This window comes from Rhinatrema bivittatum, chromosome 1 (genome assembly GCF_901001135.1).
Source record: "Rhinatrema bivittatum chromosome 1, aRhiBiv1.1, whole genome shotgun sequence".
Lineage (NCBI taxonomy): Eukaryota > Metazoa > Chordata > Amphibia > Gymnophiona > Rhinatrematidae > Rhinatrema > Rhinatrema bivittatum.
Window position 1 is genome coordinate 424729708 of NC_042615.1, and position 27529 is coordinate 424757236.

Consider the following 27529-nt stretch of genomic DNA (forward strand, 5'->3'; position numbering starts at 1 on the left):
ACGCATGTGTATGTGTAAGAGAGCCACACACAGAGGAAACGTGTGTTTGTGTTAATGTGTGAGAGAGACACACACAGGAAGTATGTGTGTGTTAATGTGTGAGAGAGAGACACAGAGGAAGCATATGTGTGTGCTAGTGTGTAAAACAGACACACACAGAGGAAGCATGTGTGTGTATGTTAGTGTGTGAGAGAGAGGCACACAGAGGAAATGTGTGTGTGTGTGAAAAACACACAGAGGAAACGCGCTCGTGTGTGTGTGTGTGTTAGCGTGTGAGAGAGAGACACACAGAGGAAGTGTTGCAAGACGCTTAGGGTGAGGTTAGAGTTGGCACAATCTGCAGGGAAGGAGCCCTGTAGGTCCCCACTGTTGACAGGTGGGGCTGGCTGAAGCAGAGGTCCAAGTGGAGCTTCACCAATACCAGCCCTCAATTCCCTTACTTTGAGCCCTCGGCCGGCTGGACTTTAGGTGCAGGCCTTTGTAGAGGTGAAGATCCATCGAGATGAAGATGTTGCAGACCATCACTAAGAAGAGAAGCAAAGTTTGAGTCCAGCAATGGTCAGGGCAGGTGACCAAGATCAGGTTCAGGTTTCAGTCAGAGGAGGGCGACATTCACTTGGAGTCAAGGTATGGGCAAAGGTCGGTGGCAGGCAGAGTACAATCAGAATGGTAAGCGAGCAGTGGTCAGTGGCAGGTAGAGATGAAGCAACGTCAATGTCCAATCCAAAGTTAAATCCAGAAGTCCATCTGAAGAGACGAAGAATGAAGGGAAGAATGGAGAACAAGGAACCACATGGCAGGATGAAGACACTGAAGACTGACCACGAGGAAGACAAGAACTCAGGAACAGAGACCAGACTGCTTACACAGGAACCAGGAACAGACACAGGAACTAAGGAACACAAGCAGGAACCGAGGAGCACTGAAACGCTGAGGCAATGCACACTTTCAGAGAAGAAAACCTATTGCCGAGGCGTTGACTGCAGGGAGAGGCAGCTTAAGTAGTGAGGAACTTTGATGTAACCAAAGGGCGCTGTGGGGATTCTCTTGCCACAGGCCCTTTAAATAGTGACAAGTCAAGTGCGTGCATCTGCCTAACAAACTCCCCTGAAGAGGTTGACAGTGATGGCCTAGTCACATTGTGCCGGAGGACCACATCTTTGTCGGGGAGGCCGGCCATAGGGTTGGGAGGCAGTGTGCGCGGGCCTGGGCTGGAGTTAAGAGCAGAGATCTGCAGGCCCATCCCACAGACCACCGAACACAACAGTAACCCCTCTCCTAAACCCCCTCTCTGAGGATTTATGTTTCTTGGAGTCTGTGGCATGAAATTATTTCAGGAATTTTTTTATCCAGAATATTAGAGGCCAACTCCCATGTATTCTCCTCCTGGCTGTATCCTTCCCATGAAATAAGGTATTCCCATCTCTTGCCCTGTCATCTGATGTCTAAGACCTCCTTTACTTCGTAAATGGCATTATCTTCCGAGGATACCTCTTGAGACTCAGGTAGTTTCCTAGAGAGCCAAGAGAGGATTAGAGGCTTTAATAGCGATATGTGAAACACGTTGTGGATGCCCAGAATGGAAGTAGAGTGGAAGTAGCTGATAGGTTACGGGGCGGAGCTGACGCAGGATGGTAAATAGTCCAATGTACTGGGGAAAAAGCTGCACAGAGGGCATCCGGAGTTAGATGTGGCCGGTGCTAAGCCAGTGTTAGAGTCATTTTTTGTTATGTATATAGAGGTTAGGCCATATGGATTCAAAGTTCTCACCCAGACACAGATTTTGTTTGAAGGCCGCAGGCCAACCTCTGAGTGAACTCCTATTGACTGTTTTGCACTGTGAAATGTTTACAAACAGGCAAGAGGCGGTTTAATTTAATTATTTCAGTAGGTCTATGATGAGAAAGCAAGCAATTAACATACTAAAGCCTGAGAGAAAGTTAAGGCCACACAGCTGTGCCTAAAATTTGATAAGAACTTAGAGGGAGGGAACAATGCTGCTTTCCCAAGCATTTAGGGGCGGATTTTAAAAGGGTTACGCGCGTGATATACGTGTGTAACCCTTTTAAACCCCTCCTGCGCGCGCCGAGCCTATTTTGCATAGGCTCGGCAACACGCACATGTCCCGGGGCTTGAAAAAAGGGATGGGGCAGGGGCGGGGCCTCCAGGCACAGCTGCCCTTTGTTGCTGTGCCCGGAATCGCAGGCCGGCCAATGGCCGGCCCACGCAACCTAAACCTACCCGGAGGCAGGCGCAACTTATAGGATAAAGGTAAGGGGGGGTTTAGGTAGGGCTGGGGGGCGGGTTAGGTAGGGGAAGGGAGGGGAAGGTGGGGGAGGGGCAGAAGGAAAGTTCCCTCCGAGGCCGCTCCGATTTCGGAGCGGCCTCGGAGGAAGGCTGCGTGGCTCAGCATGCGCATGTTGCACAATTGTGCACCCCCATGCACACGCTGACCCTGGATTTTATAACATGCGCGCGGCTGCGCACACATGTTATAAAATCGGACGTAGATTAGAAAATCTGGCCCTTAATGTATAAGGAGAAAATAACAGCTAGAGAGAGGGGGAAGAGCTGGCTCCTGGACGTGATGGCACAGGCTGATCCTTTGGAAACATGTAAGCTTTTTACTTCTGTATTGTCTGATTTTATTTGTTCTATCCTCCTATTGCTCAAATAAACTTACTTTCCTAAGTACCTGGAACTGTGATGTACTGAATAAGAAGTGTGTGTGGCTCTTTGGTACAGAATAAGCTCCTGGGTTCAAGCCCCCAGGTATAATCCCAGTAATTGTGTGTGTGTGTGGGTGTGTTTATATTGGGTAAGCCCTCAAGGTAATCCTGTTTGCAGGCAGATGATAAGCTCCTCAGGTGGCCCCAGTGTAAACCTCAGTGAGATTAGCCCCCCCAGGTCAGACACCCTGGGCAGAATGCCAGTGTGCACGGTCTGAATCTGGCACAGCCAGACACTCTCCCCTGGTTTAAACTGTGGTGCAGGTCTTCGATGCACGTCCATAGACTGTTTGTCCCTTTTGGCCATTCTTTGGAGCATTTCATTGGTGTGAATCCAGAGTCACTGGAGCTCTTGGGTGGTTAACTGGGCTGCAGATGAGGGGACTGTTAATGGAATAGATAATGGGGGTGATGGTTGTTTTCCATAAATGATTTGAAAAGGTGAAGAGCCTGTAGCTGCTCATACGTGGGAGTTGTGGGAGAATTCTGCCCATGATAAGAGGAATGCCCAGTTGTCTTGGCATTCATTTGCGTACATTCTAAGGAAGTTCTTGAGAGTGCAGTTGGTCCACGCAGACTGCCCATTTCCCTGGGGGTGGTACGCTGTTCTAAAATCCAGTGAAATGTTGAATTTTTTGCAAAGAGTGCGCCAGTATTTGGCCATAAATTGTACTCCTTGTTTGGAGATGATATGTTTGGGCAGGCCGTGTAAATGGAAGACATGGTATGTGAATAATCGTGCCAACTCCGGAGCTGTGGGAAGTCCAGGGTGTGGAATGAAGTGAGCCACCTTTGAGAAACGGTCGACTATGACCCAAATAACTGTGCAGCCATTAGAGAGCGGGAGATCCACTATAAAGTCAGTGGACAGATGGGTCCAGGGTTTCCTGGGGGATTGAAATGGCTGTAACAGCCCCCAGGGTCATCCCACAGGGGTTTCTGCTGTGCACAGGTAGAACAGGAATCCACATAAGCCCAAACATCCCTGTGCATCTGAGGCCACCAGTAGTATTTCTGGAGCAGCACAAGAGTTCGGACCCATCCAGGGCGACCTGCAACACAGGAATCATAGGACCATGTTAATACCTTTTCTCTGAGTTTGCAGGGAACGACAGTCTTCTCTGGAGGAACAGTTATGGAGGCAGCCAGAAGGATCCAAGCTGGGTCAATAATATGCCTGGGAGGACCGGGAAAGGGCGTCCGCTTGAACGTTCTTGCTGGTCGGTTGATACCTTAGCTCAAAGTTGAAATGTACAAAAAACAGGGACCAGCGGGCTTGTTGAGCATTCAGTCGCTGCACATGATGGAGGTATTCCAAGTTTTTGTGATTGGTGTCTCTTTCACTTCAGTTAGCTTCCCCTCATTATCATCTGTGTGCTGTTTCAGTTCTATTCTGGCATCAATCTCTGTGATTTTCCTTCAGATCAGTCATCATTTCCAAGATTTCACTTTTAGCCGCCATTAGGTCTCTTTTTGGGTCATGAAACCACAGCTTTAGATATGCTTGAGTCAACTCTTTACTTTCCACACCATTTTCCATTCCCACTGCGCTCTCCTTATCAGACTCTGAGGAAGCCCTGTCACTGTGACTTCTGTGAGCAACTCCTGTGCTTTGGACCTGCATTGCTGGATTCAAAGAATGTTTTTATTTCTGCCGTTTTTTTGCCAGAAACCCATATCCAACAAAACCTTCCCGCACCGGACAGTGGTTTTCTAATAGTTGTTTATCTGAATCCACACTTATAAAAGCTTTGTTGCGTATCTGGTCTGAGCGCTAGAGTTAAGCAGCCATCTCCAGGAGAGATGTCACATCCACCTCAGCGTCACCTTATTTCCAATGCCAACAAATAGTGATGCTTGAAATGCCTACCCTAAAGGAAGCCTGAAAGCAATACATAAAACTGTGCTAGGTAGTCATGAGGCTCTTTCTGAAGTAGTTTCAAACATCGCCAATAAGCATCTGTGCTTGGCATCCCATGAATTTATCTTAGCAAGGATGCTAACAGTGGGTATGCTTGGAATGGCGCCATGTGACCATGGAACTGCTCTCAAAGCTGCAGATATTCCTTGCTACAACCTTTCAGAGCTCAATACTGAAGCCTTTGGGTATGCAACTGTTCGAGTTATGCGCACAAAAAAACAGGTTTTCAATATTTCTCCATTGCTGACTGCATAAAATTTGTGCTTACAATTTACTGTGTGCCCAAAATTTATTTGAACCAAAAGGGGTGTCAATGGAGGAGTTCTGGGGATGGGGCAGGGCTAAACTTTAGCCAGCGCGCATGCTTATTGCGTGTTTTTCCGGCTAAAGTTACATGTTCAACTCTGGTCAGAAAAATCACAGTCCTGACGTTGCCCGTATAAAGTTACACATGCAACGTTATCTGAACACATCTAATAGAAGACTTGTGCATGTAAGTCCCACTAGATAATTAGGACAAGCTGCATGCAAAATTTTCCCGATACTTTTGCTATTCACCAGCTCTCCAAATATTGACCTCGCGGCCACATCACTTACTATTTTGCTTTCATAAAAGTTTCTACAGTCCAACAAAATGGTGTCGCTTTTTGACTGATTGGTCGTTGATAAATATTTTTCAACTTCTTTATGGAACTCCTCTGGCAATAAATGGATTCCTAAAAACAGGAAAAAATGAAACAAAAATTAATATGCATACATATAAAAAAAAAAGTATATTGCTGGTAGAGTATTGTTCTGCACATGACAAAACTGAAGATGCCTAGGAAATGCTATAAAGGCCATGTGGTGCCTTATTTTTAAGGATCTTCATTCTAGTGTCATGTCTGTGGCTTTCTTCATCTTTGAAGCCCCTGAAATCAGAAAGCCTCATCAGCCCATCACACTGCAGCTTTGTACCACCACAAACTGGTTGCTTAACACTTCAAAAGTCGATACTGCAAGTGACAGCACCTCCCTTTTATAAATGAAACATTTTGTTTTTAAACTGGATGAACTTGAAACTTTTAAGCAGCTTAGTCAGATTCCTCCTGAGCCCCCTACAGAAGAGCCTCCCAAACACATCCTGGTGATCCCACAACCAATCGGGTCTTCAGGATATCCACAATGAATATGCATGAGAAAATGTGCATATGCAAGGTCTCTATACATGCAAACTTAAATCATTTTTATTTATTGTCGATATACTGTAAGCCTGCCTGGTTGCATGGGTTTGAGAATCCCTTCCCTGCAAGCTTGGATAGTGTGAAGAATTGCATCCAGTCAAAAGGTATCCAGTCCTTTCATGCTATGGGAGGCGTCACTGACAAATACCTTCATGAATGTAGACTAATCAGATTTGTGTGGTAACTGACGCACCTCCAGAACAGACGTTTCCTGGTTGAAAGCTGTACAAAATATTACCACATTTAAAAGGCCCACCTTTCTCTGTCTCTGCTTCTCTCTGTGCCCTGAGAGAAAACTGAAGGAGAGGAGCGGGAGATGAAGAAGAACCTGAGGGAAAAGAGAGAGAGAGAGGAATCCAAGGGTGGGGGGAGATAAAGAATACTCTGATGGAGGAGGAACTTCTTTCTGGCGGGAGGAGCAAGAGAGGTACCTAAGGAGAGGAAGATGGGAGATGAACATGGTCAGGAGAAAGAGAAAAATGGGAAGTGGTAGGTATAGAGATATCTGAAAGCAGAGAGGAAGATGAACGTGAGAGGGGAGGAGAAGAGGGACAATGATGTTCCACACCATTCACATCCCCCTTTTAAAATCCTAGATCTGCAGATGTGGGTCATGCATGAAATTGTCAGTTTGAAAAACAGGACAATAGTGAATCCTGTTCTTGATTAAGAAGGATATAAGACAATTTCCTAACAAATAGGACTATCCCGCATAAAACAGCACATCATGCCACACTAATTAGATGAAGTGTGTGTGTGAGGCAGCACTGAGCCCTGGTTGCTTCCAGAGGATTAATCAAATTTTAGTGCTGCTTAAAGAATTTCAAATATGATATTACTAGTGAAATGGGAAATGCATAACCAGCAAGATTTCCTGGGAAGTGGATAGAAAGAGTCTGGGGCAGGTGAAAATGGTGGATGGATCAGGCAAAGGAACCAACAAGGTCATTAAGGAAGGGTTTTCACCTGGCCTTAACCAACTGCAGTCTGCAAGCTGAGAATCCTGACCGGGTCCTAAGCAGCTTCAGTCAGAGGATTGGGAATATGGGCCTAGACACAGATATAGCCTATCTGTTTGGAAGCCAAGGTAACAGGCATTTCTGCCCTGTTATAATCATTCTGACCATTTTATTTTATAATACAGGATGCCTCTTTGTTACACTGTGATTAATTCCCATATGTTCATGAACTTAAAATATCAGGGATTCAGGTTAGGGCAGAGCTTCTCAACCACAGTGCCACGGCACACTAGTGTGCCACAGCAAAATTCCTTCAGTACCGTGGTGGTCTCCCTTGCCCCTTCCTTCTCCCCCTCCCAGTCATGCACTGCAACCTGTAACTACCTTGCTTGTGACAAGCTCAATCTGCCAGCCAATCTCTTGTTGCCATCATAGCAGCCTGCCTTCCAATAGGCTGGTTGTTCAGTGTGCACCCAATAAACGTGCAACACTGCCTTGTTGGTGGCAAGTGGATTTTGCCTGTGTTCTTTACATCTTGCTTGTGCTATTTGGCTTTTCCATACCACTGTTTACCTGCCCAGTGCTTCCTAGGTAAGTTCAAATATTTCCTGCACAACTTATTTCCTTCAGTACAGGAAAGCTGGCAGGACCACGGTGAAGCCCATCTCACCATGGCCTGAAGATGGAAGATGACCAGCAGGGGCCGTGGTGGAGCCCATCTCAACGCAGCCCGAAGAGAAGAGTAGACCGCAAGGAGATGGGTGTGTGTGTGTCTGGGTGTGTCTCAGTGAGTGTGTATGTCGGTGTGATTGTACCTCCAGTTAAAGTCTGCCACTCAGTTGAGGTCTGTGTGTCTGTGTGAGAGCCAAAAACAAATACCAATGAATGTAAGATTGTTGAGCCATAGTGCATTGAGTGATATATTTTGTTGTTATTGATTCGTTCACTCTGTCTATTGAGCAAATCAATAACAAAATATATCACTCAATGCAATATTACTCAACACACATATACAAAAGTGGAATCGCTCAGTAATAGTTTATAATGGCTTAAGAGCAGCTGCAAAACTGATGGAAGTCAGAGATCAATCATGTTCCATGTAACTATGCTGACACTGTATTTTTTTTTAAATTTTAGTTATGCAAATAAAATCTTCTCATATCTTCCACCTGATACCATGAACAATTTTCAAGATATGTTTTTATTTGCATTCTAAATTAAAAAAAAAAATACAGTGTCAGCACTCCTCCCTCCCACCCCCCACACAATGAAGAGCAGTGCGGCCTGCAGAGCAACAAAAAAAAACAAACACCCCACTGGCCACCTCCTCCCTTCCCCTGCTCCAATAGTGCAGAGCAGCACAGCCCAAGGGCCTCCTCCCATCCCTGCCTGGCAGAGAGGAGCAGTATGGCCCAGGTAATGCCCAAAAACATTGGCCTCCCTCCCCATGCTGCATCAGACCTGGAGGCTAGATGAGAGAGAGCCTATGAATGTTTGTGTGTGTGAATGACTGAGCGTGTGAGAAAGAAGTATGAAAATGTGTGAGAGCGCGCATGAGATTGTGTGTGACTGAGCATGTGAGAGAGACTGAACGAGCGTGTATGTGGATAGTTGAGCATGAGATAGCGAACGTGTGAATGTGATTGAGTGTGCGTGAGAGAGAGCATATGTTTGTGAGAATGATTAGGAATGCGAACGAGCATATGAGCCTGTGTACGTATGATTTATCTTGTGAGAAATCATATGAGCGTGTGTGTGATTGAGCAAGTGAGAGCATATGAAAGTATGTGTGTGGGTGACTGAGCATAGGAGAGAGACTGAGCGAGTATGTGTGTGTGTGTGTGTATATGACCGAGCATGAGAGGAAGCGAAAGAGCGTGTGTGTGTGTGTATATATAGTTGAGTATGAGAGAGTGAACAAGCATATGTGTGTGTATATGACTGAGCATGCATGAGAGAACATGTATGAGCATGTGTAAATGATTGAGCATATGTGAGAGAAAGAATGGAGAAAGTTTGTATGCAATAACCCCATCCCCTCTGTGTATGTTTTATGTGTGTATATGAGCCTGTGTGTCACACACAGGCTCCCTCTGGTGCATACATACACACACATGTATGTGAGAGCATGGGCATGTATATGCGAAAGGGAGTATGGTTGAGAGAGAGAGAGAAGTTGGTTTGTGTGGCTCTACCGCCCCCAATCCATGACAATCTCAGCATGGACTGGAAATTAAAAATCCCAAGTAGAGAGAACAGATTTTTTAATCCTTATTTTAATTATTGGGTAATATTTGATTTTTCTGCTGTTCTGAAATATTTTATTGGTGTTTTGGAAAATTTGTAATTTTTTTAATTATTGGATGTTTTAGTCAGATATTTTGAAATATTTTATTGGTGCTTGTTAAATAGAACAAATGTATGCAAGATTTTTAAATTATTGGATGTTCAGCTGTTTTGACATTTATTCTTTTTATTATGGTTTTTGTATTATGAATGTTATGTCTTTTGATTTTATTTCTTGATGTTTTGTGAGGGGTGAAGATGTTTCTGTTTTTCCATTGTTGCACTGCATAATACAGTCAGATTTGTGGTTTCCAGAAGGGAGTACTGTTGGGGTCTAGTGAGCGAGAGGTGAAGGGAGCAAGAGGAACCTCACATTCTCACTCGAGTACTTACCCACAGACTCCATCTACATCTCTCACATATACCCAGCTCTACATACTATCAAATTACTTATAACATTTGTTTTATCCATGTGAGAAAATATGGATTTTAGTTTTTCATTCATTGACAAGTCAGTGTGAGTGGACAACCAAAGAGGCTGAAATAGCACGGATTTGAAACTTGTGTGCAGTAGCTCCAATCATCAGGGTTACAATCCTGGCTACAGTCCATTCACACATCTTTCGTAAACACTCATAATTCAGTTACCTTTCATACATAGAAAAAAATGTTAAAACTAAATCTTACATTCATTCACCTCACTTAGTTTTGGATCAGTAATACTGGGTGCACTGGCATGGAGTTTCTAAAGCTCACTGTTAAGAAATTTAAATATTAAGAGAGTGGAGGCCTGCAGGAGAATGTGGAAGCACATTTAAAAAAAATATTAAAAAATGCAAAGATGGGCCTGGGAAGAGAAGCTAAAATCCCAAAATTATTATAAGTGCATACATTGCCATTGATTCTGCTGTGATCCCCATCCTGTATTTCTAAATTTGTCTAATTAGCCTTTTTAGACTGTTCAATTTAGTTAAAAGTACATTTCTTGGCATTTTCACAGTCACATGATCAAAGACCAGCGGGTATGAATATATGTGAGAGACAGACTAAAATTTAAAGGCCCGCAATAATGCCATAACACATTTTGATTAATGGCCCTGTTTGATTGTGAGCGCTTGGGGGACAGAGAAATACCCACAGTACCTGAATATAATCCATTTTGAAGTATTGAAAAGAGAGATATAAATCTAATTAAATAAATAAATGCAAACATCACAGCCAGGCTAGCTAGGTGCATGCACTGTTGTACCCGAGGTCGCCAGATTCTGATCAGGCTGTGATGTTAATGCAATCTGCAGCAAAAAGACAGATGGCAAAAATGGACAACTATTTTTTGATAGTTTTCCCGTTATATTTTTTTCAGCACTATTTTTGCATACTGGCCATGTGTATTTAAAGTGGCAGCTGCAGAAAACAGATTACAAACTGGCTTTGTAGAATGGGTCTGCCAAGCCAAGATACTGGTTTTTTAAATATAGTTTATTACCTTTTCTGTTTGTCACAAAATTCCAGTTCATCCAATCCCAGCTTGCCTGGAATCCCCTGCTCATGGTTCTGTGTCAGAGTAGTATTTTTCATGGCCTATGCTTTTAAGTTGGGTGAATCAAAATATTTTTAAACTGCTTATGCAAATTTCCCTAAGCCCCTGAGAACTATCAGATTTGGAGCAGTGCCACAAATTACATCAAACAGAAAAGTATCTGATCAGCTCATCCTATGTGAGCTGTGAGTTCTCAGATGGGGCCTGCGGGGCTCCCAAGAAAAGGAAGATTTACTGTGGCTATCATTTTTCATTTAGAAAGTATTTTTTGCCTTCACAGAGTTAAACACCATAAATCTGAGGCTGAGCAAACCAACATGGATGATTTTCTCAGTTAGCACTAATGTTTTTTTTAAACTAATACAAAACTGTTCCCCTCTAGCAGATCATCAAGTCACTGCATAACGAGAGCAACCTTGAATACTCCTGATGTTTCTACGCACCGCTTTTTTTGTAGGAGACGTGATTTGGATCAATTCCCATGGGTACAATCTCCTGGAACACACCAACGCGAAGGTCTGGAAAGCAGTGAGCTCCTCCTTCACTGGTCTGTCGGATGGAAAATCAAAATCAGCCATGGCCAAATTTTTTTTTTTTGTTTACATCCTTAATACAAAAGCAAAATGTAGAATCTAAGGCAATGGTATCTCCTATTCACAGGAAAATGACAATGATTTGCAGCTAAGGTAATAAGGGCTGAGCAGCGAGTCACTGAACATCAGCAAAACGCCTCTTACCTTGAAGTCCTCTCTGCACAGGAGGCTTTTGAATAACGGATGGGAAACCATTGCTTCAATATAAAAGTTGGTGGCAACTTTGCTCCCACCGACTGTTCCGTTAATTCCTTCTGCAGCAATTCGCACCTGAGAGAAGGAGGTGGGGACATCAGATCATGTGACTGAAAGTCTGGGCTGCCTCGCACGACGTACTCCTCATCACTATTGAACAGTCGTGTGCATGCGTGACTTTTCCAGACTTGGTATAAACAAGTGCTCCTGGGCCTGCTACTGGTATTTATAAATTATTAAAATTGTCTATAGTAGCTGAAGGCTGGAGGGTTGCCAATGTAACGTCAATTTTTAAAAAGGGATCCAGGGGTAATCCAGGAAACTATAGACCAGTAAGTGTTACATGCGTGGACCCTTGGACTGAGATACAGTTGCCGCAACCTACAGGGTGGAGCTGTGCAGAATCTCCACTGTTGCCTGGCGGAGTCAGGTGAGGCAGAGGCCCAACTGGAACTTCGCCTATACCAACCCACGTTCCCCTTAGGTTGAGTCCTTGGGTGCCAGAGCTGGCAGGTCTTAGGTGAGGGGCCTCTGCTGAAGAGTTGAAGATCCAAGGAGGAGATCAAGTAGCAGGCCAGAGTCCAAGGCAGGTGGAATTCAAGAATGATCACATAACAAGCAGTGGTCAGTGGCAGGCAGAGTTCAAGAAGAGTCCATGTGCAAGCCAAAGTCAGAACCGAAGATCCATCCAGAGGGAAGGCGGGATGGATAGGCAGGCAGGAAGGCGAGGAATAGCACAGGCAGGTGGGCAGGCACGGAGGCAGAGGAACTGAAGAACTGTACATGAGACCAAAGACAGAAGACAACGAAGACCCCTATAACTGGAGACACTGAAGACCAGGAACGCAGGCAGTGAACGCTGAGGCAACACACATTACACGGCTATAGGAAACCTGTTGCTGAGGCACTGGGGTAGAATCAGAAGAGGCCTTTTATAAGCCTCAGGATCAGACATTATCTTCAGGGAACACGGGGCTTTTCCCACCATAGTCCCTTTAAGCCTGAGAGGAGCCACGTGTATGCACCTAGGATGGATGCATTGCAGAGGAACCATCAGCAGTGTCTCGTCACATAGGAGAAGGCAGTCAGTTGGGAGGAACTCGGTGTCAGTGTCTTGCCGCAAGTGCTGGCAACATCCTGCCGCAATTCAGGCCAGGCTGGAGGTAAACGTGGCGATCCATGAGGCAACCAGTGGACCACCAATCGCAACAGTACCCCACCCTCTTAAGCTCCCCTCCTGAGGCCTTGGGTTTGCAGGGGTACCAGACATGAAGACTCCTTTGGATCCCTAGGGGTTTCCTGGTTTGGTTGGTAGCTTCGACAGTCAAACAATTGGTTTTCTCCCCAAGTTTGTATGATTACTGGGGTGGAAGCTGAGCCACAAGTAAAGGAATGACCTCTTCAGGAAAGTTTGACAGAGGACAGCCCCCCACCACAAGGGTGGAAACATCTACTACCTCCTTGGGATCTAGACTAATGGGACTAGACAGAACTATGGCGTTCCTCTCCCTTTGTTCTTAAAGTCTGGAACAGGATTTCTATTTCTTCATCTTTTCCTGTTATGAGGGACTCAAGCTTTTTCCTCATAAGATTGTGTTCCTTTTCCAGATCTTTCCATTTGGACCTTTCTTGACCCAATTGTTCACATAATTGCTCGTAGACCACTTTAAGGTTATTTCTTTGGAGGCAATATGGCATGGTCTGAGTTCCTCTGGATTCCTTGCATGGTGTTGAGAGACTTGGAAGGTGGAGGCCATGATCATTGGGCAAAGCGACCCATCGGTTTCTGCACAAGCTTTGGTACATTCAAGAAGCCCAGTTGCATAACTATTATGAGTTCTGATTTATTCCATCTCCAACAGAACACCAGAATGCTGGCAGAGTATGCCATTTAATTTAGAACCCTGGCATCAGAGCTCAATTGGTGGGAAGACTGTCTCCTTCCAATCTTCCTTGAAGGTGTCTCTCCCCAAATTAAGGATGAGCTTGCTGCCTGGGAGCTGCCCACCTCTCTGGAAGCACTTATTGACTTCACGGAGAAGACAGATTAGATGCCTCCAAGAGAGGTCCCAAGAGGGCCACTCAGCAAAGAAAGACATAATCTTGGCCCCATTGCTTCAACTCTCACTTCCTCCTGATTCTGCCATGCCAGTAACCCTACCACCAGAAGAGCCTGTGCAATTGGGTCACTGTCGTTTGGCACCTGAGGAGAATACCCAAAACAGGCAACTAGAACCCTGCTTGTATTGTGCGGCTCAAGGCCATATCTTGTCCCAATGTTTCGCAAGAAGCGGGAGGATACAACACCCAGAATCAGTTGGGTGAGTGACCTTAGGACTCACTGCCTCGACACCCCAGCTCCTCTTGCCCGTATCCTTGGAGCAAGTCTCCATACGTTACTTCATCTGGGCTTTGGTGGACTCCAGCTCCCGGGGGGACTTCGTACAGCAAGAGTGTCTTGAACAACTCCAAATTCCAACCATTCCCATGATGCCTCCCTTAGTGCTCTTGTCCTTCTACAGAGACCCTCTATCAGGATGGGTCACCCGCTCCACGGTGCCCCTTATGTTGTGTCATCTGTTTCCACATCCTACCCAGAGTCTTAAACCTGATTATATTGGGCATGCCATAGTTCCAACAACATCAGCCATAATGTGACTGGTCCACCTCTGAACATTAAACATCATCTGCCATTTGGATGCCCAATTTCCCAGTTTTGCAAGGTCCTCTAGTAATTTCTCACAGTCCTTTTGTGATTTAATAACTTTGAATAATTTTGTATCATCAGCAAATTTGACCATCTCACTCATTATTCCCATCTCTAGGTCATTTACCAATATATTAAACAGCACAGGTCCCCAGCACAGGTCCCTGGGGCAATCCACTCATCACCTTTCTCAATGAGAAAATTGACTATTTAGCCCTATTCTGTTTTCTATCTTTAACCAATTCTCAATCCACAATAGAACATTGCCTCCTATCCCATCACTTTTTAATTTCCTCAAGAGTCTCTCATGAAGTACTTTGTCAAATGCTTTCTGTAAGTCTAGATACACTGTATAAACTGGCTCACCTTTATCCACATGTTTACATTTTTTTAATGTATGAATAGATTAGTAAGGCAAGACTTCCCTTGGTTAAACCCATGTTGGTTTGTCCTATTAAACTATGTTCAGCAATTTTGTTCTTTAGAATAGTTTCAATCATTTTTCTTGGCACTGACATAGGTTTACTGGTCTGTAGTTTCCTGGATTACCTCTGGAACCCTTTTTAAAAACTGGCGTTACATTGTCCACCCTCCAATCTTCAGGTACGAAAGCTGATTTTAATGATAGAATACAGATTAATAATAATAGGTCTGCAATTTCATGTTTCAGTTCATTCAGTACCCTGGTATGTAAACCATCTGGTCTAGGTGATTTTGCTACTCTTTAGTTTGCCAATTTGCCCTATTACATCTTTCAGGTTTACTGAGATTTGTTTCATTTCCTTTAAATAATCACTTTTAAATATCTCTTCTGGCATGTGTATCTGTCTTAAAAACTGAAGCAATAAAGCATGTTTAGTGGGAAAGAAAGTGATTCTGTTACAATGGAGAGATACTAGGGGTCCTTCTTTTTGGACTTGGCGCAATCAGCTTCATCATATGATGAGAATGGATGATTTCAGCTCACGCACCTCTCCTCAACGCCAACAATTTCTGATGATTTGGGACCATTACTTGCAGGCGTTTCCTCATAACTCTAGAAATTTGATTCTTAATGACTGACTTACTTTGCATATATTAAGTAAATTTGGAACTTAAATTTGGGAAGGATTTTGAGTCCTGAAGTCACAGCATGGTTCTCTGGACGTTAGGGTTCTGGGTGGGTTGGGGGGGGGACGACACAGGAAAAGAAAGGGGGGGGGGAAGATTAAGGGGTAGAGTAATGTGAAGGTTTTTTGGCACAAGGTTTTCTGTAGGGATTCATGTCCAGAGGGGTTGCAGAGTTCCTGCCTCTCCAGAACATTTATATTTTGTATTGACTATTTGAAAACTCAATAAAAATTGTTTCAAAATAAAAAAATAAAAACTGAAGCAAAGAAATAATTTAATCTCTCTATTATGACCTTGTCCTCCAATAGGGTACCTTTTACCCCTCAATCATCTAATGATCCAACTAATACCCTCGCAGGCTTTTTGCTTCAAATGTACTTGAAAAAAATTTTATTATGAATTTTTGCTTCTTCAGCAAACTTCTTTTCAAATTTTGTTTTAACCTTCCTTAATTAATGTTTTGCAGCTAACTTTTGCTGTTTCTAGTTTTCTTCATTTGGGTTCCTTTTCCATTTTTTCAAAAGATGTTTTTGCTATAATAGTCTCTTTCACCTCTCCTTTAAACCATGCCAGCAGTAGTTTGGCCTTCCTTCTACCTTTTTTAATACGTGGAATACATCTGATCTGGGCTTTCAATATGGTATTCTTGAACAGCATCCATGCCTGATGTAAAATCTTAACATTTGCAGTTGCTCCTCTATGTTTGTTCCTAACAATTTTTCTATTTTCCTTTTGAAAATTAAAAACTATCGCAATAGATTTCTTTAATATCCTACCTCCAGTTATCAAGTAAAATTTGACATTGTTATGATCACTATTGCCAAGTGGCCCCAACATTATTACCTCTCGTATCAAACCATGTGTTCCACTATCTATCTATCTATCTATCTATCTATCTATCTATCTATCTATCTATCTATCTATCTATCTATCTATCTATTTATTTATTTATTTATTTATTTATTTATTTATTTATTTATTTATTTATTTAAACAAACTCTTTTATATACCATCTATACAATATGTATAGGTTTAGGCGGTTTACAAAAAATAAACATACTTAATTAAAACATACTATTAGTAAAACTATAACAGAAACAAGTCAGAACAGAAAGTTCAAAAGGAACTAAAAACTTCAGGATCACAGGAGAAGGAAAACAAGAAGCGAGGGGTCAGTTTACCTGGAGTTTGCCGAATGCAACAGCGCATAAATACGTTTTTAATTTTTTTTTAAACTCCTTTGGGTTTGTCAAAAGCCTGAGTATATCCGGAATTGAGTTCCAGATTGAGGGACCTGCTACTGAGAAAGCATGCTTTCTGATTATGTCAAGCTTTGCGGTTTTAATCATTGGAATTTGAAGAAGGTTTTTGTCTACAGAGCAGAGGTGATGCGGTGGTTGGTATAAACACAAAGAGAAGCAAATCCATAGAGCGGAAGGTTTATGAATTAAGTTTTGGATGAAAGCTAAGATTTTATAGTGAATACATTGCCATACAGGAAACCAGTGCAGAGAGAGGAGGGTTGGCGTAATGTGGTCTCTGGTTTTAATGTAGGTAAGGTCGAAGCATAGTATCAGGAAGCCCTAAATATAATGCATTGCAGTAATCTAATTCAGACAGGATTAGAGCTTGCAAAATGGTTTGAAAGTTGACAGGGTACAACAAAGGTTTTAATCTTTTTAAAAAATGAATTTGTAAAATGAGGTTTTTACAACTGAGGAAATGTTAACAGGCATAGATTTGAATCCAGAGTGACTCCTAGGTTGCGTGCTTGGTTAGTGTTGAGAATGGTACAGTTGTCAAATATAAGATGAGGGGGAGGGCGACAGGAGGAATGGTGGATAAATGTACAATTTCATTTTTTGCGGCGTTCAATTTCAGATGATTATGAGACAGCCAAGTGTTAATGGTTTTGAAATACAGATTGATTAGTGACAGTGTGTTGGACCAAGAAGATTAGATCTAAAATAATTCCTCCTCTTATCAGTTCTTGTACCCAGCTGAGCAATAAAGCTATCATTTATTTCCTTTAGAAACTTTACTTCCTTGGCATATCCTGATTTGATATCTACCCAGTCAATGCCAGGGTAATTGAAATCACCCATTATTACTGTGTGCTAATTTTGTTAGCTTCTCTAATTTCTGTTAGCATTTCATCGTCTGTCTGGTCATTCTAGTTAGGTGGATGGTAGTACATCCCCACTGCTATTTCATTCCCCTTCTCACATGGAATTCTATCCATAAAGATTCCACACTACATTGTTGTTCTTGGAGAACTTTTATCCTGTTTGGCTGTATGCCTTAGGTGGCCTTTGCCATTACTATCAATGCATTGAAATAATACCTAGACACTTTCAGAAGACAGGAACTGATGGCAGGCAAAAGTAATAGTGATTACTTGATCCTGGTGGAGCCAATTAAAAGCTTAAATAGAGAGAAAACAGAATCTCCCTAGTAAGCAGATGTTAGGGGTAGGAGGCTGCAGGGAGAGGCAACTCCCTGATCAGATGTGACCAAGATAAGCTAAGGGCTACCACTTCTGTGGGAGAGATCTGGATAAACAGACTAGGGAAGCTTGCTGCTGGGGTCGGCAATGGGGAAAGGCTACAATGAGATAGGAGTGGGTTACAACATTAAGTTGTAACCCACATTAAGTCAACCCAGAAAAGAATGCCTGTTGTAAATGTTTGTAAACAAATTCACCCTGAGGGAAAATAAAAAGTATACAACAATAATTTACAAAATCAATTCTCAAAAAATTAAATCTATCATAAGATATAAAAGATACAATCATATTATGGTAATCCTGGAAGTGTCAGACCCAGTTTCCCCAGGTTATAAAATCACACAATTAACCCACATATACACATACTCACTCATCCCAAACCCATCCCAAAAATAAAATACAGAAATGTTAATTGTGTGATTTCATAACCTGGGGAAACTGGGGCTGACACTTCCAGTGACTGTATTTATACATGATTGTATCTTTGATATCTTATGATAGATTTAATTTTTTGAGAATTTATTTTGTAAATTATTGTTGTATACTTTTTATTTTCCCTCGGTTAGGGTGAATTTGTTTGTTGATATATGAGGGAAAGTTTATTTTTATCTTTCATTTTTTTGGTTACCTAGTAAATGTTTGAAAGCCACGGTGGCAAGACATGAAGCTGTTGTTTGTGAAGGAGCCGACTCTGTGAGAAAGTAAATGTGGGCTGTTACCACAAATGCCTGGTCGTATGATGTTTTGGTGATTGAGACAGTGAACAAAGGAAAGGGCACTGCCGCAGTCCTGCCACAAAGAGCATTTGAGAAGTGTACAGCAGCATCCCCTCCAGATGTACGTGAAGTCATAGGGGAAGATGCCTGTCCAAAATGGCATGATGGGAGGAAATACTAAAACAGGGCATGACATTTCTGGTTGCCAATTTGCTGGTACCATTTCTCCAGTGAAAATAAGCTATGGGGATTGGGAAGCAGGAAGTGCTTCTCTTCAGCATAGCTGCTCCTGCCTCCCTATAAGGGGAGGACTCAGAATAGAGAGAAAGCAGGATGGGAGAAGAAGAGGAGGGGGGGGGGCAAAGTGGGGAGAGGGTAGGGAAGATGTGGAGATACCTGGGGATTTGTCACTTTTACTGACCCGAGATTAATCGAGTAGGGGTGATGGTTTACAAGATAGTGCCAGAAATGACAGGGCAGATGCTGATGCACCTTTCCAGTAGATAGGTGCGACCAAGGCTGGATTTTGGACAGTGCAGCCACACAGGGCGCCATGCTTGAGAGAGAGCATCTGCCCCCCTCCCTCCTGCACCCTTCTACATGACGGCTGCAAGTCTTACCTTGCCAGTGAGGTGCAGGCACTGGCACAGAGCCCGCTGCCAGGCACAGAGCTGCTGAGGGTCCTCTACCAGGCAGTAACAGTAGTATAACAGGACCTCTCCTGGACCGCTGGCAGAGAGAGGAGCAAAATAGCATTACAAGAGAATAGCATGAGAGGAGAGAACTCACGTGTGATCTTACTCCCTCACCCAGAGACAAAGGCAAAGCTACTGCAGTGGCAAATTTTCAGTTTTACAACCTAAACCCCAGGCAGTCAAGGAGAGCTTTGAGCACATTTCTTCTAAATCAGGACTTCCCAAAACTGTCCTGGGGACCCCACAGGGTTCTCAGGATATCCACAATGAATATGCATGAGATAAATTAGCATGCCATGGAGAACTCGGTATATGCAAATGTATCTCATGCATATTCATTGTGGATATCCTGAAAACCCTACTGGGAAGCCCTGTTCTAACTAAGAGTATGTGAGGTGACTGCTGCTAAAATAAAGAGCAGTTTGTATAGGATGCAATTAGAAGTAAAAGAGAAAGGTAGACCAATGTTGAGGAGAGAGCACTGGACAGAGGATTTTTAAAGAGACACACAAGCCAAGTTACACTGCACCTCCTTGCATGTGTATAAAGCACTAAGATATAAGATATGGAGTGTAATAACTTAAAGCCGCAACACTGCACTCACAAACTGGCTTTTATTCAGCACTCACAACAGTTATAATTCTGGTGCTCACCAGTCTTACATCAATATTTAGAGTTTCTCCCTGGCTAGTCCAGACTTGGTTTTATCCCACTGCATGCAGGGACTTATAGTTCTGATTTTTTTAGGCAACTCAATGGGACAATCAGACTGCAAGTCCTTGCGTTTAATAGGGTAAAACCAGGCCTGGATTAATCTGTTCCTTATGACATGGAGCCAGGTGACAACTTTGTCAATATGGCTGGCAAAGACTTCCAGTGTCAAAGTATCAACGTGATCCTTAGGCACAGCCCCGTTTCCTGTGGCAGATTTTTCAAAATCCTACAGCAATTAAGTGGCAAATTTCCATAATTTTACATAAAGATTCACCCCTGACTGTAAAAAAGTCAATTTTTTTTTATTGAAAACTATTCATTTTATTTTTTTAAACAATATTTAAACTATAGACAAATACAAAAGTTACCAAGCAAAAAAATCAATAATTATGAAGTTAAAATGTTACAACCTTTTAACTGTGAAATATCACTTTGTTTTAATTTAAAACTGTTCAATGATTTTTATATTTTCTTGAGAAAGTCCTTGTCTTTTCGAATATAAGAGCTTATATATGCTGAAAATGTCTTCAGCATCAGCAGTTTGTCATGTGGTTCATTACACAGAAGAATGCATGCATATATATTGGACAAACAGTAATAGACACACAATATATATGCATGTTTGAAATTTGTCAGCAGTAGTGTCAATCATCAAGGCTTCTAAGAATTTAAAGTACTGCCCTCTCTGCCAGCTGTGAGACACCAGCAGTTGCAGATTTCTAAAAAAAACAAAAGGACTATGTAGCTGGTTAATGGTTGACCACATCTTTAAGGGATAAAACATTCTGAGTGTTTTCTCTGTCTAATCCTACTAAATGCCTTCCCTTCCTGTTCACTTCAGGACAAGAGGAAGGGTCGGGTGGGGGTAGGAGAACATAAAGAGAAGGTTCCCTGCAGTCTTTTTGCAAGGAGAGGGGCTGGAGCAGAAGCAGAGAGACAGCTGAGACTGAATGCAGGCAGGTACCATGTAGCTTTCTTCAAAAAACTGAATTAAGACATGGGAAAGCTTCAGGAATGTTGGTTCTGTGGCAGATTGTCAATTATGCGGCAACAAGCTAATTATGAAGTTTCTCTGTGGTTCTGTGGGAGCTTAGGCGGCACTGCCTACAAATTGAACAAGACACTAACACTAGTTATGAATCATCTAATAATTAGCATTGTGGGAAATTAAAGAAACAACTAACAATTAACATCCCCTTAAGGTTAAAATATTCCTATAAATTCAACCTGTCCATAGCTTTCGACCTTCTTTGTGATTTGCAGAGTATAAGTGCCACAATGCGTCATAGGTGTTGGGAATCCCGGCCGTGGCCAGGTCCCCCCTTAGCATTCTCCCCACGAGGGAGACGCCGTCGGCATCTTCGGGTGGCTCTGCCCACTAGGCGCACGCATGCGTGCCCGACTGCCCGGGATTTAAAGGGGCCGCGGCAGGAAAACTTAGCCCAGCCCCAAATCCCATGTCATCGCTGGAGGACTATAAATAAGCTGCCTCAGACCCCATTGCCTTGCCAACAGGTCGCCTCCTGGGAGAATCTAGTTGCTCGATCCTGCCTGTTCCAGTATCCTGCCTGTTCCTGACTCCGTTCCAGTATCCTGCTTGTTCCTGACTCTGTTCCAGTATCCTGCTTGTTCCTGACTCCGCTCCTGCCTCCCTGCTTGCTCCAGCTCCTCCCACCTGCTTGCTTCTTCGGTTTGACTTCGGCTTGGTACCTGGTTTCGTCTGTCTGCTGCCCGTCCTGACCCTTGGCTTGCTCTTCGGTTCTGTCTGTCTTCCGCTGGCCCTGACCTCTGGCTCGTCTCCTCGTCTGGCTCCTCTGCTGCCTGCCTCGAACCCCTGGACCATCACCGACTCCCCACATCTGTAGCCTGCCTCGACTCGTACTGTTCACTGTACTCCTCTTCGGCAGGAGACCTTCTCCTAAGTCCTGCCGGCCCCGGCACCCAAGGGCTCAACCTGCAGGGAACGAGGGCTGGTATAGGTGAAGGTCCTGTCTGTCTCCTGGTCCTGATCCGCCTCCCGGCTACGAGTTCTGCTGCAGGCCTTCCTTCAGTGGTTCCACCTCACACTCTAGCCAGCCCAAGGGTCCACATTCACAACAGTTTGCCAAGGCCATGGACCCAGTGGACCTCTCTGGCCTCCAGGCTATCCCCAGCTTGGCTCAATGGCTGCAGCAACACTGCTTGGACGTCTTGGCAACTACTGTCGAGAGATTGGCTAACTGCCTGGATTTGACACCTCCGGTGGCAGCCCCGCCTTCGGCTCCTGCTCCAGCCGCCGGACCGGCCTCATCTCTGCACCTACCGGCACCACCCCGCTATGCTGGAGATCCTAAGCAGTGTCAGGGGTTCCTCAACCACTGTTTTTTTTTTTTGTTTTTTTTTTTTTTAATTCTTTATTTATTCATTTTAATACATAAACAAAAAAATTTTTGCTTATAAAGAAATATTGCGATTCCAATAACAAATAGAGAAACAAATTATTTTTGCCACCTTCATAAACTCAAAAACAGGAGCATACACCACCAAGGAATAACTTATTTAGATACTTTCTAAACACCGGTGACAAAATACTTATATAATTTCTAACATTATTTAATGTATTGAATCCCGCACCCAGCAGAATATTAATTTGTAGATCCGGAAATCTTTAAAGGAACAATTTTAGGAAAATAAATCAATATTTAAACAGACTGTTCGTAACAACACATCTATTTTCTTACAATTTAGGTTAAGATGTTAATTTTCCTGGCCTCAATAAACTCCTTTAATTGCTCAGGAATAAAAAATACATAACGTTCATTATCTTTCATGAGAAAACATTTGCAAGGAAACTGTATTTTAACAGTATAGCCCAGCCCTATGGCCTCTTGTCTGAGGGTTATAAACCCCCGACGCCTGGCCTGTGTGGCCGGAGCTAAATCAGGAAAAACTTTTACTACAGCCTCATGAAAATTATGCGGATATTTCCGAAAGTATGCTCTCAACACTAGATGAATATCTTTGACAGTAATAAATGACACCAACAGTGTTCCCCTGTTTATAACTTGTAGTGTAGAATCTTCAAGGAACCCAGTTAGGTTCCCTGCAAAGGGAGCATTTGCAGGATCTCCTGTACGCGTCGATGTAGGTAGAAAAAAACAGGAATTTATAGAAGGTAGATTTTCTTCAGTTATCTCCAAGTTCATTTGTATGAATCTTTTCAAAGTTGTGTAAGGGATTTCTCCCACAACTTTGGGAAAGTTGGTAAATCGTAGATTCAAGTGTCTAGATTTATTTTCTATAAATTCCACGCGTCTGGAGATAGCTTGAGAATCTTTAATCGCTGCAATTTTGTACTGTTGAAGCTGTTTATTTTCTTCTTCCATTTTACTTATTTTCCCTTTCATACCGTCTAGTTGTGTTTGCACAGCATCAACTTTATGAACGCTCTGCGAATTAGAAATCTCCATTTTTCCATTCATGGAGTTTATTGCCGAGGCCATGCCCACCATAAACTCCCAGAGGGAGTCTAAAGTCACCTGCGCGGGCCTCTCAGGAATGGCAATTAGGTCTTTCTTTATGCTATTTTCTGTGGACATACCTTCACCCAGACTCGTGCTGGTTACGGTTAGCCCCTCAGATCTTAGCTTCTCCACCGGGCTCGATGTTAGAGGTCCGGCTGTTGCCCCGTCTGGAGTCAGTGAGGTAAGCCCTGGAGTTTGGCTGGCTTGAATCACTGCCGTACCTCCACTCCACATCTCCTCAGCTGTGCTCTGCGTAGGTGGCTCCCTCTGCTCCGGGCTTAGAGACACCTCCCCCGTCGGCAAGGTTAGCCGTTCCACGCTCTCCTGCACATCGGTTTCCTCAGCTCTCTGTTGAAGTGTTGGACTCACAAAACGGGTAATCTCTGTCTGGATACTCAGGGAAGGGTTTGTTTCGGTCGGGTAGGTCCGAACTTTGCCCTTCCTCTTAGCAGGCATTTTTCTGTCCAAAAAACGAAAAGCAAAGGCAGAGCGTTCCCGTTTAGGTCTTAATACGAGCAGCCATCTTGGATCTATTTCCTCAACCACTGTTTTAGGTGGTTCACCCTCCAACCAACACAGTTCCCATCCGATCAGGTTAAAACAACCTACATATTGTCTCTGTTGGATGGCAAAGCCCTGGCGTGGGCTTCCCCGCTGTGGGAACGAGGTGATTCGCTACTTGGAAATCTCCAACAATTCGTATACACCTTTAAGCAGGTATTTCACGAGCCGGCTCGGCAGTCCACCGCGGCTGCTGAACTCATCCATCTGCGCCAAGGCTCCCAGCCACTGGTCAACTACGCTGTTGAATTCTGCACCTTGGTATCAGAGTTGGGTTGGCGGGAGGACAGCTTACGCAATATCTACCTGGAGGGACTATCTTCTCGCATTAAGGATAAACTCGCAGCTAGGGATCTCCCAGATGATCTCGAAGGCCTGATCGATCTCTCAGAGCGGATTGATCGCAGGCTTCAGCAATGGGCCCGGGAGATTAAGCCTGCCCGGAGACCAGTTGCACTGGCTCTGTCCTTTTCCAGACAAATGGTTCCACCTCCTGAACACCAACGTAGTCAAGGTGAGGAACCCATGCAACTCAGTCGCAGCCCACTTACTCCAGAGGAAAGGAAGCTCCGCCGTTCCTTAGGCTTGTGCCTTTATTGCGGTGGTAAAGGCCACATGTTGGCACAATGCCAGGAGCGATCGGAAAACTCCCAAGCCTATGCGTTACTGGGGAGCTAATCCTAGGCTTTGTGAACCCCGCTCCCCAATACACGGTTCCTGTCTCGTTGGAATACCCCGGTGGGTCCTTTTCTACATTGGCCTTTATCGACTCCGGGGCTGGAGGCAACTTCATCCTAGCTGACCTGGTCCAACGGCTGCAACTTCCCGTGGTTGCCCATCACCACCACCACTACGAGTATCCTCCATTCAGGGCACCCCTTTGCCAGGCTGCATCTCGTCCACAACAGCTCCAGTGATCCTCCGCACCGGGATTCTCCATGAGGAAGAGATCTCCTTCTATATCCTGAACAAATCCATCCATCCTATAGTCCTGGGTCTACCCTGGCTTCAGAAGCACTCTCCACTCATGGATTGGGAGTCCTTGCAAATCACGGCCTGGAGTCCAACCTGCTTTACGACCTGCTTGCCTACTCTGCCTCGGCCTAGCATTCTTTTGTCAGCCACCACTCTGTCTTGTGAGCTAGTGTAATGGCTATTCATCTCATTCAGCTTAATTTTAACGCTAAATATCGGCGTATACCAGAATTGGTTACAATAAGCTAATAACAAGACATTACATGCAACTATAACTGTATATACCAATTGGTATATACAGTTATATATACATGTATAGACAGTTATATATTCATGTATAGACATGAATATTTTGTCTATAATCAACAGATCTTTATAGTCATATAAGCAATTATGATTAATACACAAAAAAATTTCTTAGATGTTACATCAATTGAGGTTTTGTAATTCATATTTATTTATTTATTTATTTATTTTATGATCCATTTCTCTCAGAGACATGATTTAACAAATATTTTGCACACTTTATAATAGTCCTTGTTCTTTTTGAAGGTATGCAATACCGATATTTTTAAAGCTCTGCTTTGAAACCTAAGGAATCTCCTCTTGATTTCACCTTGCGTTGTTTTAAGCCAATTCATGTGGCTTGTAAGGTATTCATTTTATTTTATTTTATTTTATTTTACTCTAGACCATTTATACATTATACTTATTTCTTTTAATATATACCTTTTACATCTTATTTTAGTGTTCATGTATTGTCTTATTTTTGATTTATACGTACACACCACTGAGATCATATCTCCATTTCAAGTGTATGCCTATGTAACTAGTACACACACATATAAATATTATTCAGTATAGTTATGACACAATATATAGTGCTTGACCTTTACAGTTTAGTTTTAACATTGATATTAAGATTTACTCTGTTTTATAGTTGTATTACATGTTTTAATATGTTTTATTATTATTTATATATTTTTTGTTTTCTTCTAAATTTGGTTGGGAGCTTTTCTTGGTTTGATGGATTTGCTCCCTGGGATTGGTGTGACCCTCCGGGTGGGTAAGGCGATTCATATTATGGGTTTTGGGACATGTCAGGGGAGGTGTTATTTACTTTTCTATTTATTTCTACATATTCTGAGGGCATGGTATGGTATCTCTCAGTTCCAATGTAACAAATGCAACACCATAGTACTGGTATGTTTTCATCTTTTTTATTTCAGATGGCAGTTAGGATAATTTCTTTAAACGTTAAGGGTCTCAACACCTACCGAAAGCGTCACCTCTTATCTCAAGAATTAACTTACTACAAGGCTTTTATAGCCTTGATCCAGGAAACACACTTATGGAAGAGACATGAACACCTACTATCCTTTCCAGATTACCCACATAAATTCTTAGCAACGAGTTCCAAGGGGGCACGTTATGCAGGGGTGGGTATTTTAGTATCCTATAACCTGGATCATTAATTGTTTTTTCAGATTGCTGACCCCTTAGGTAGATATTGTCTGGTGAAATTAAGGGTGGGCAGGGACATCTTTACAATAGTTAGCAGTTATGCTCCTAACTCTAACCAGTATTCATTTTTACAGAGCATAGACAATGTTCTATTAGCTCATGCAGAGGGATTCCTAATAATAGGAGATTTTAACTTCACTAGAAACCCAAGGATAGATAATTTACACTCAGTTACTTCATCTCTGCAAGGGACAAGGAAGTTTCTGCCTCTTTCATTTTTCGATGGAGTCTTGCTGATATCTGGAGGCAATGACATCCTATTTCTCATGCATATACTTTTTATTCTCCCTCCCATTGGTCATATTCCCATATTGATTATTTTCTTATAGATAAGGTATTGCAGAATCAGGTGGGAGTATAAACTGGTCGGATCATGCAACAATGTGGATCGATGTCCATTTTCAAGATCTAGATCAGGGACAATGTTTCTGGCATCTAAATGAAAGTTTGTTGAAAGATGATTCTTTTTCTAACTCTCTGGGTGCACAATTGCAAGAATACTTTCAAACTCATGCTTCTACATCTACACCTATGGGAGTGATTTGGGGTTACTGCAAAGCTGTGGCGAGGGGTCTCCTTATTTCTTACCCCACATTCCTTAAGAGGGAAAAAGAGAAGGCACAAAATATTTTATTAACTGAAAATTTTTTTTGTGTATTAATCATAATTGCTTATATGACTATAAAGATCTATTGATTATAGACAAAATATTCATAAGTGCTATTTTGGGAGACTTCCCTTGCCATCTATTTTATTTAACTTATACTTAGAGAACCAATGAAGGATCTCATGTACTGGCACTGCTGCAGCCTCTTTAGGAGGCTCCACAAATTGGAGAATGTGCAGCATTTCATCTTCTTTCAATAAAGGAAAAGATATGGTCTCAGCCATTCTCTGAACCGAATCTGCAAAAGGGACCATCCTCAGGTGGGGCCTTTCTATTTTCTGGAGAAGGAGAAAGGTCAGAGAGGAGACCTGTGGATTCCTTCACTTCAACATTTTCAGATCTCTAGCCATACCCTTATGAGTACTCTGCATCAGACCCAGACTGAAATGCGGGAGGAGAAGATCC

The 27529-nt window shown here is 43.1% G+C and overlaps 1 protein-coding gene across 1 annotated transcript in view; it reads right to left on the reverse strand.

Moving 5' to 3' along the window:
• The window catches only part of TSTD2 (thiosulfate sulfurtransferase like domain containing 2), a 70001-nt gene that overhangs the window by 29209 nt on the left and 13263 nt on the right, over nucleotides 1-27529 (reverse strand). The window contains exons 4-7 of the mRNA XM_029603589.1: nucleotides 19106-19214; nucleotides 11396-11521; nucleotides 11102-11207; nucleotides 5248-5366 (exon numbers count right to left, since the gene is read on the reverse strand). Of these exons, the coding sequence (XP_029459449.1) occupies nucleotides 5248-5366; nucleotides 11102-11207; nucleotides 11396-11521; nucleotides 19106-19214 (460 nt within the window). The remainder of the gene's footprint in view (nucleotides 1-5247; nucleotides 5367-11101; nucleotides 11208-11395; nucleotides 11522-19105; nucleotides 19215-27529) is intronic.